The sequence below is a fragment of the Pteropus vampyrus genome, unplaced genomic scaffold (assembly GCF_000151845.1).
Source record: "Pteropus vampyrus isolate Shadow unplaced genomic scaffold, Pvam_2.0 Scaffold723, whole genome shotgun sequence".
In the NCBI taxonomy this organism is placed as follows: Eukaryota; Metazoa; Chordata; class Mammalia; order Chiroptera; family Pteropodidae; genus Pteropus; species Pteropus vampyrus.
Window position 1 is genome coordinate 382,559 of NW_011889504.1, and position 9,819 is coordinate 392,377.

At 42.7% G+C, this 9,819-nt stretch overlaps 2 protein-coding genes across 2 annotated transcripts in view; both read right to left on the reverse strand.

Moving 5' to 3' along the window:
• GCSAML (germinal center associated signaling and motility like) overlaps nucleotides 1–4,493 on the reverse strand; it is a 30,498-nt gene extending 26,005 nt beyond the window's left edge. Inside the window, exon 1 of the mRNA XM_011385467.2 lies at nucleotides 4,328–4,493. Within this exon, the coding sequence (XP_011383769.1) occupies nucleotides 4,328–4,356 (29 nt within the window). The 5' untranslated portion in view covers nucleotides 4,357–4,493. The remainder of the gene's footprint in view (nucleotides 1–4,327) is intronic.
• Nucleotides 4,494–8,530: 4,037 nt separating this feature from the next.
• LOC111734021 (60S ribosomal protein L21-like) lies at nucleotides 8,531–8,926 on the reverse strand. The gene has a single exon (XM_023526151.1). The coding sequence runs from the start codon at nucleotides 8,924–8,926 to the stop codon at nucleotides 8,531–8,533; it is 396 nt and encodes a 131-aa protein (XP_023381919.1).
• Nucleotides 8,927–9,819: the final 893 nt, after the last annotated feature.

The window sequence follows — 9,819 nt, forward strand, 5'->3', positions numbered from 1 at the left end:
TACCAAAAAAAAAGTCAATATCAAGCTCTCAAGAGATATCTGCACCTCCACCTTTACTGCAGCATTACTCACAATAATGAAGATAGGGAAACAATCCATATGCTCATTGATGATGAATAAAGAAAACGTGATGCATATACAATAAAATATTATATAGCCTTAAAAAAAAAAAAAAAAGAAGAAGAAGAAGGAAATCCTGGCATTTGTGACACCATAGATGAAACTTGAGGGCATTGTGCTCAGTGAAATAAGCCAGTCTCAGAAGGACAATTACCATATGAATTATAAATAGACTCACAGAAGCAGAGAGTAGGGTGGTAGTCGCCAGGAGCTGCTCATTAGATGTAAAATCTCGGTTTTACTACATGGATAAGTTCTGAAGCTGTGCTGCACAACACAGCACCCACAGTTCTCAGTATGGTGCCATGCACTTGAAAACATGCTGGAATGTCTCATGACAGTGCTCTTGAAATGAAACCAGATCACAACAAAACCCTCAAAAGAACACAAGGAAGTCTTTGGAGGTGACAGATTTATTTAGTGTTCCGGTCGCAGTGATGGTATCACAGGAGTTTGCACACATCCAAACTCAATGTATATGTTAAATATGTGCAATTTTTGGCACACTAATTATACCTCAAAAATGCGCATGAACCCGAGTGGCGGGTTCACCTCACCAACCACCCTCCCCGTGCAGGAGCTCTCCACTAGCACTATATGGGACCAGTCCTCTGCCTGGAGTCTCTGTCTGGAAGCTGAGTCCATATCCCAATAACCCAGGTCTTCAGGACCGCCCGGCCCCCTCCACGGCATCTCATTCGTGGCACTCATCCCATCCCACTGCATTATCTGTGTGTTTGTTACCCTCCCCCACTGGCATAGTCTCCCCACTCCTCCATCGTGTCTGCAGCACTGTGAACGATTTCTTGTGAGCCCAGTAATTCTGAAGAGTGGTTCACGGAAACTAAATGTTCTGTGGTTGAAAGGCCGGAAAAACGCCTCGGGTATGGCCTGCACTGGTTCAGACACGCAGTCTGCTTTGTGGGGAGGCATAGGGGCCGCAGATATTCATTCAAAATAACAATTGCCAGGAGATGGGAAATAATTAGAGGCCAGTTGCTATACATGACAGTGGAGGCAAAGCCCAAAGTGAGAAAAGTACAAGGAGAAGGGAGTAATTAAAACAGGATATATAGAATCTTAAATTCTGAAATAAGTAGTCTGCACATGAAGTGTGGGAAAAGGAGATACACGCTGGACACAGGAGTGATATAATCAGAGTGTTGCCTGGCTGGGTCAAACTGGCTATGCTAAAAACACATTCGAATGGCCAACAGGCACATGAAAACGTGCTCAGCACCACTGCTCCCCGGGGAAATGCAAATCAAAGCCACAGTAAGACATCACCTCACGCCTGTCAGATTGGCTGCCACCAAGAAGACAAGAGAAGAAAAGGACAAGAGATATTAAGTATCAGCAAAGGCGTAGAGAAAAGGGAACACTCATAATTGTTGGTGAGACTGTAAGTTGGTTCAGCCACTTTGGAAAACAACTTTTGAATATAAAACTACCATATGATCCAGCAATCTCACTTCTGACTATATATATAAAGGAAATAAGTGAAAACTGGGTCTCAAAGAGATATGTACATCCCCATGTTCATTGCAGCATTATGCAAAATAGCCAAGACATGGAAATAACCTAAGTGTCTGTCAGTAGATTAATAGACAAAGAAGGTGTGGTTCATCTCTATTTCTATGCACACATATATCTATATCTATCTATCAGCTATGAGAAAGAAGGAAAATCTGCCATTTGTGACCACATAGATGGACCTTGGGGAAACTGCTAAGTGAGTCAGACAAAGACAAAAGCTGTATGATCTCACTTATATGTGAAATCTACAAAAGATGAACCAGAAGAAACAGAGAGTAGAATGGTGGTTACCAGGGGTTAGGGGTCGGGGAACTGGGAGACATTGTTTAAGGTACAAACTCACAGCTACAGACAGTAAGTCTGGAGATCTCATGGACATCACAATAGTGATGGATAACTGTACTGCAGTGTGACCATGAAAGCGGCGAAGAAATGGTAATTATATGATAGGATAGAGGTGTTTGTTACATTGTGAAGGTGGTCACATTGCAATATACAAATATATCAAATTGATAGATCATGTCCCTTACACCTGTGGAATGGTATGTGCCAATGTATAAACATGGTCTTATTATAGAACATAGTATAATAGTACAGCCTGGAAGGATTGAGGGACAGTGGACGCAGAATGGGGTGATGAAGAAACAGTTTTTTAAGATTAAGCAAGATGTAAAAAGAATAATGCCTGTTATCTATATCTGTTCTACAACTTCAAAAGCATTTTCAAAGAATAGAGATAAAAATCACCAAAAGAAAGAGAAGTCAAAATGGCATTGACAATAGAGGATTTGTTCATCCCTCTTGCGACTACATCAAAGTTGTGACAGAAACATGGAGTAAAAAGCAAGGAAAGTCGCCTGGGACCTAGACAAACAGAAGCACTACAACTAGAAAGACAAATAATTAATCACTGTGCAACGAGAAGAGATAGGACGGGGTGAAGACATGAGGCTGCCTGGTCTGGAGCAGTTGAGTGGGACAGAGGCCATAGCAGTGGCAGCTGCAGAGACCTCTCAAAGGGGCCATGTTTGTGAGCGGACTTTCGCGGTGACAGACATGCTCACCCTGAGCACCAGCACTACTAGATGGGCTGCTCTGGGGACACCAGGGACTTATAGGGGGTCACTGAGTTGTCGGAGTGAAGGCCAGAGGCGAGGCTCCATCCCGGGCAGAAGTGCTGGAGATATGCTTTGTTCTGCTGTTGAGACCTCCTCCCTCTCAGTGTGAGGATGCAGTGCCGCCATAGCTGAGACGTCATCAAACTGAATAACACAGGTCGCTCTGCCGAGAGGATTCCCTGAAACTCCGCCTCCCCAATTCATGGACCCACCCAAGCCACATCCAGATGTGTCCTCAGAGGTCAGGTGCTCCTTGCTGAGAAGTGCCTAGACTTACACTGGTGGCAGTTGGCCTCGGTTTCTGGTGTGGCCTCTTGAGGCAACTATAGGCACAGCATCTGGGGATTGTTTGTTAAATCTTTATAAGTGGCCCTGGAGGGGCACAGACTGGGGCTAAACTTGGCCTGCCGCTGAACCCTTCTCAGGACTGGGCCACTGGACACCTACTACACAAAGCTATGTTAATAAGACCAGGAGACTTAGGAGCTTTGCTTAGTACATAAAAACAAACACAGAAAGGCAGCCAAAATGGGAAGATAAAGAAGCAGAAACTGTATGATAGAACAGAATAGAGATCCAGAAATAATGGAGGCAAGATACACACAGACTAAAAAGAAGGGGATGGAAAAAGATATTGTCTTGATGGACATAGAAGGTATTGCACTGAATGAAATGGGTTAGATAGAGAAAGACAAATATCTCATGATTTCACGTACATGTGGAATCTAAAGAACAAAATAAACAACAAAAACAGAAACAAATTCATAGATACAGAGAATATTTTGAGAGCTACTAGATGGGAGAGGGGTTGGAGGGTACAGTGAAAAAGGGCAAAGGGATTAAGAAGTACAAATGTATAGTTACAAATATACATGGAGATATAAAGTGTAGCATAAGGAAAATAGTCGAAATGTTGTAATAAATATGTAAGGACGAAGAGAGGTATTAGATTTAGTGGGGTGATCACTTGAGCTCTAATCACTATGCTATACAACTGAAACTAATATATTATTGTATGCCAACTACAATTGGAAAAAAACTCATTGAATTGTACAATGTAAATATGAGCGACTAATTGTCTATCATATTTCAATAAAGCTGGCAGGGGGAGAGGTGGGGGGGTGGAGAGGGAGGGGAGAGAATCACCAATAAAAGCACTACTTAAATCGAAAGCATCTGAGTGCATTATTTTGCATCCATAAATTTTCAAGTAACTGACTGTTTATTCTTATGTCAACCCCTTGAAGCTGATAAATAGGAAAATAATCTCCATACCTAACTGAGGAAAGGTGCAGAAATATTCAAGTGACCAGTCTAGAATTGCTGGATAAAATAGGGGATGCATAGTTAAATTTGAATTTCAGATAATATTTTAGTATAAGTACGACCCACACAGTAATTCTCCAAATAGAGCATAGGATGTGCTTATGGTGTGTGTTCTCAAGGGGGTGCCGTTTTCAGGCTCAGCCTCCTTAAAGTAAAACCTGCCAGTCCAGATGTGAAAAACCAGCTGCCTTCTCCCCAGAAGGGTAGCACCCAGAGTCAAGACTCACCCTAGTTCTCTCAAGAGATTATTTCCCATCCTCGCAGTGTGTCAGGTTCTCAGCTCCTAAGTTTTGCTCTTTTGGACAGTTTTGGCCGAAGTAATGGAAGGCACGACATGGGGCAGGATGTTGCATCTGACCACTGCTTGTGCTCCCACCAACCACTAGCTGCCAGGGGATGGGCATGTTAGAGTAGGAAGGGACCATTCAGAGGGCGGGGAGAAGGAACACATTTTTTTAGCGTATGTGTGTATGTGCATACGTATGTGTGCAAGTGTGTGTGTGTATTTCTGTGTATCTGTGTGCATGTGCATTGCACGCATGTGTGTGTGTGTGCATACTGTGGGAAAACATCAGACTTAACTGAGAATAAACCTAACACTGAGTTCATTTGCCTTTTCAGGAAACCCAGGATTGCAGGTAGAGTGGCTTTCCTATTGCCCTGAAATCTGGTATCTGAAGATTCCCAATATTCTGTTCTCTTCCAAACACACAGAAGAAAACTTCTTAAAAAGAAAGAAAGAAAGAAAAAAAATGCCTGATTGTTCCTCTAGCCATAAAAACCAAATCAAGATTAATGCCTTTGCTCAGAGATCTGACCCCAGAAGACGAGGAGTATGTGGGTGGGATGGCCTTGGTGGCCTTTGAGGTAGAAAAGTGGACCACTGTTCTTCCTGGTGTCATCCCAAGCCCACTTCATAGGGGGAGGAGATGGCCTGACAGCGCATCTGCACCATCTGGCCCCTACTTCCTCCCACAGCACTTCTGGGAGCTGCAAGCACAAGCTGGTCTGCAGTGATAATTTGGGGTTAGCCACCACTGACTCAGCCACTGATGTCGGGAGGGGAGTGACTGACCATGGCCCACTCAGTGGAGGGAAGAACAGGGGCCTGGTTTTCTTCAGTTTTCATCCAATATGAAACTGATTAGTTGAATTCAGAAACTGTGTTCATCTAGTCCAATTCCTTTTTTTCTGAATAAGGGTACCAAGGCTGATGAAGTTTAACTTAACTGCTACCCATTGTCAGAGCTCAGAGGTCTCAGGTGCCTTATAATTATTTCTAAATTTTATGTTGTAATCACAAGCTTGAGAAAACTCTGTTTGAAACAGGAATTCTGCACAACCCCACTCTGGGCTTTTGGTTTACCTAATTCGTGTTTGAGAACCAATGTCCCACAGCCCTGCTTCCCAAGCTCTCACATCCATACAGATCATCTGAGGACCCTGTTACATGCAGATTCTGACTCTCTCAAGGTGGGTCAGCATCTGCCCCTCCAACAAGCTCACAGCTGCTGCCATTCCTGCTGGCCCCTTGAGCAGCAAGGCCCCAGACCAGGGATTCTCAAAGCCTGGTCCCAGACCTACAGTGTGAGTCACCAGAGAACTCTCAGAAATGCAAATTCCCTGCTAAACCAGTAACTGGGGGTGTGTTCTTCTCACTGTCTGCTAGAATTGGAGAACCACGGCAGTAATCCGTGTTTTTTTATTAGTTTGTTCTTTTTTTTCCCTTAGATTCCTCATATAAGTGAAATCATATAGTGTTTACCTTTCTCTGTCTGACTTAAATACCCTCTAGGTCCATCAAAGCAATATCTTTTCCATCCCCTTCCTTTTAGTCTGTGTGTGTCTTTTAATCTGAAGTGAGTCTCTTGTAGGCAGCATATGCAGGGGTATTGTTTTCTTACCCTTTCAGCCACTCTGTCTTTTGGTTGGAGCACTTAATTCTTTTCCATTTAAGGTACCTAATGATAGGAATGTAGTTGTTACCATTCTTTATTCCTGTTTTTAATACATGTTTTTTCTTCTTAAAGAAGTTTCTCCAACATTTCCTGTAATACTGGCTTGGTGATGATAAATCCCTTTAGCTTATTTTTGTCTGGGAAGCTCTTTATCTGTTCTTCAACTCTAAATGGTAGCTTTGCTGGATAAAGTATTCTTGTTTGTAGACCTGGGTCTTCATCCTGTCTAATATTTTTTGCCAAGCCCTTCAGTCCTTCATAGTTTCTTTTGAGAAATCAGCTGCCAATCTTATGGGTGTTCCCTAATAAGTAGCTATCTGTTTTTCTCTTGCTGCTTTTAATATTCTTTCTTTGTATTTAACCTTCGGCATTTTAATTATAATGTGTCTTGGTGTGGGCCTCTTTGAATTGCTGGTTTTGGGGGTTCTCTGAGCTTCCTGGGGTTTTATGTCCATTTCTTTCACCAGGTTAGGAAAGTTTTCCATCATTATTTCTTCAAACAGCTGTTCAACATCTTGATTTTCTTCAGTTATGCTGATCAGGTGGATATTTGGATCCTTAATAGTGTCCCATATGCTCCTTAAATTGTTTTTATAGTGTTGGCATCTTATCTCTTGCCATTCTGATTGAGTGTCTTTGGCTTTCCCATCCTCTAGATAGATCATTTGATCTTTTTTTTTAATTCATTTTATTTATTCCTTTGTTTATTTCATTTAATATACTTCTCATCTCAGATAATGTGTTCTCCATTTCAGACTGGTTCCCTTTTATAATTTCCATTTTCATTTTTATGTTTTTTACCTCTTTATTGACCTTCTCCCTGAATTCATCTACACTTCCCCTAAGTTCATTGAACATCTTTATAATCAGTGTTTTGAACTCTGCATCTGTTAGATTATTTGACTTCATTATATCTGGACCTCTGCTCTGTTCTCTCATATGGTTTCTGCTTCTTTGTCTTCCCATTTTGGCTGCCTTTCCATGTCTGTTTCTGTGTACTAAGCAAAACTCCTAAGTCTCCCGGTCTTATTAGTGTGAATTTGTGAAGTAGGTTTCCAGGGACACAATCCTGAGAGGGGTTCAGCTGTAGGCCAAATTTAGCTCAAGCCTCTACCCCTCCAGGGCCACCTGTTAAGATTCAGCAATCAATCCACAGATGCTGTGCTTATAGTTGCCTCAAAAGGCCACACTGCCTTCACCAGTGTGAGTCTCAGCAAGGAGCACCAGACTCGCTGAGGATATACCTGGATGTGGCTTGGGTGGGGGCCCGAGTTGGGGGAGGTAGAGTTTTAGGAAATCCTCTGGGTGGAGCAACCTCTGTCATCCAGTTTAATGACCACACAGCATGGCAGCACTGTGTCTCTGCACACTGGGAAGAGGGAGAACTCAACAGAGAACAATCATACCGCTGGCACTTCTGTACAGAGCGAGCCTCGCTTCAGCCTTCACTACGACAATGTCTCCCTGTAAGTCCCTGGTGTCTCCTGCGCACAGCCGAATTGGCACTGGTGCTTAGAGAGAGCAGGTCTGCGAATATCAGCTCGCCGATGAGGCCCCTTTAAGAGGCTTCTGCCGCTGCCACTGCCACCGCTTCTGTCTCACTCACTCAGCAGCTCGAGACTTGGCAGCCCCACGTCCTCACCTGGTCCTACCTTCTGCCATTGCAGGATGATTCCTTGGATTTCTCCCTAGTTGTATGGATTGTTCATCAGAATCCCAGGTGATTTTTCCTTGCTGCTGCTTCTTGTTTCCATCATAATTTTGATTTGGTCGCCAGAGGGATGAACAAAACCTCTATCATCTATGCTATTTTTTTTCCTCCTCGTGGCGTTCTACCTTTTAAAGTACTTATCCTGTCTTTTTTTGTGCTGTTTCAGGAGGAAGTAATGATACATATATTCAATTCGTCATGGTAACTGAGATGGTTATAGCATTTTCATTTCAACCAGCATTGTTCAAGAGCATTGGCTTCCTCACACTTTTACCAGCATTGGGCCCAGTAAACCATTTATTGATCACAAATAAACTTGTTCATCCCTAAATGCTCAATTAAATAAGACCTGGGTCTCAGTGGGTCTCAGTCATTCAGTGATGGAGCTGTGGTGACACCAAAGGTCTACAGTTTCTTCAGCCTCCTTGATTTGGTCCCTGGCCGCGCTAGCATAATCGATCCAGAAAAGACTTTAATCCCATTTCCGAAGGCTAAGACGCACCTCCTGGACCTCGCTCGCTTTGTCTGTAAGGTGGGAAGAGGACGCATAAAAGTGAGCTTTCAGTGAACTATAGAATACTCTGAAACGGTAGTGACTGAGACAAATGGCAGAGCATAGCGCCCAATTCATTTTGAGTTTCAGTGCTGTGTCCAAGGAGAGAGACACTGGTTGGTCCCTGTGTGGGGCTTACCCATCCGACACTGCCCATTTTTCTCTTTTTTACTTTTTTCTTTTTAACAGTTCAAGGGTCTTCATTTTCCTACCCGTCGCAGTATGGACTCACGGGGAAAGCGTCCTTTCCATGGCGCTCACTGAGAGCCTCTCCAGGGGGAGCAGGCTGGCGCTTCAGCTGAGCCCATACCTTTCTCTGCGGCATCCTTCTTTTATGACCATTTTCCTTCACAGGTTTCAGGGAGCTTTCTGGGCTCTTAGAGAATTTACTGCGCTCGATACACACCTTAATTCTCTTGACAAGAACCTCGCCCTTGATTTGCTTGTTCACAACAGGCCACCTGCATGCTGGGTGACTCCTAGTTTTGTCCTGGGAACTCCGGTGGACTGAACAGTGCCCATTCCCCTCTTTTGTAGTACCACCTGTCTGGTGACCCTTGTGCACGTGGCCAGCTCCATGTTTTCTAAAAGGCCCAGGGAACATGCAGCGGACGCCTCACCTCTTCCTCTTGTGTCGCTCATTTTGGCAAGTTACTGGGAGATGGTGGCTCCAGCCCATAGGGCCCACTGCAGGTCAGTGGTCACTTCTGTCCTCCCCAGGAGTCCTCCTTCTGACCCTGGCTTCCCTACTTGGTCTCCTGCCCACCAACCAGTTTAGGTTTTATTTATATGGACTTCATTTAGGAAGGACACACCACCCTTTCCATTTACTCTGACAGAGAACTATCATCTCACTTTGTGCTTTTAAAGCCAAATGTTTAATCACATGTGTTCATCTTATTAAATTATTATGTATAAGAAAACATAAAAATTATTTAAATAACCCAGAATCCTGCTACCCAGAAATAATTTTCATGTGTTTTTTGATGTATATTTATCATTTTTGGTCTGTGAACACACACTGGTTTAAAAAATCTCAAAAAGGAGAGTATACTTTGCACATACATCTTTCTATATCATTAAACAAAGAACATTTTTTCAAAGAACATTTTCCATTATTTTTTCCAGATCTATTGATGTGAAATTGATAAACAAAAAACTGAATATAATTAATGTATACCATTAGACGGTTTTGAACACAAATAAATACTATTGATACCATCATCACAACTAAGGTAGTAAACAGATCCATCACCTCCAAGTTTACTTGTGTCCTTTTGCTCAGTGTGTGTGTGTGTGTGTGTGTGTGTGTGTGTGTGTTAAGAAAACTAAACATGAGATCTACCCTTTTAACAAATTTTTAAGTGAACAATATTGCAAATCATATATATAGGATGAGTTCATTTCCAAAATATATAAGGAACTCCTAGGACTCAATAACAAAACAAAAAGAAACAAAACAAAACAAACAAAACAAAAAACCTAATTTAAAAATGG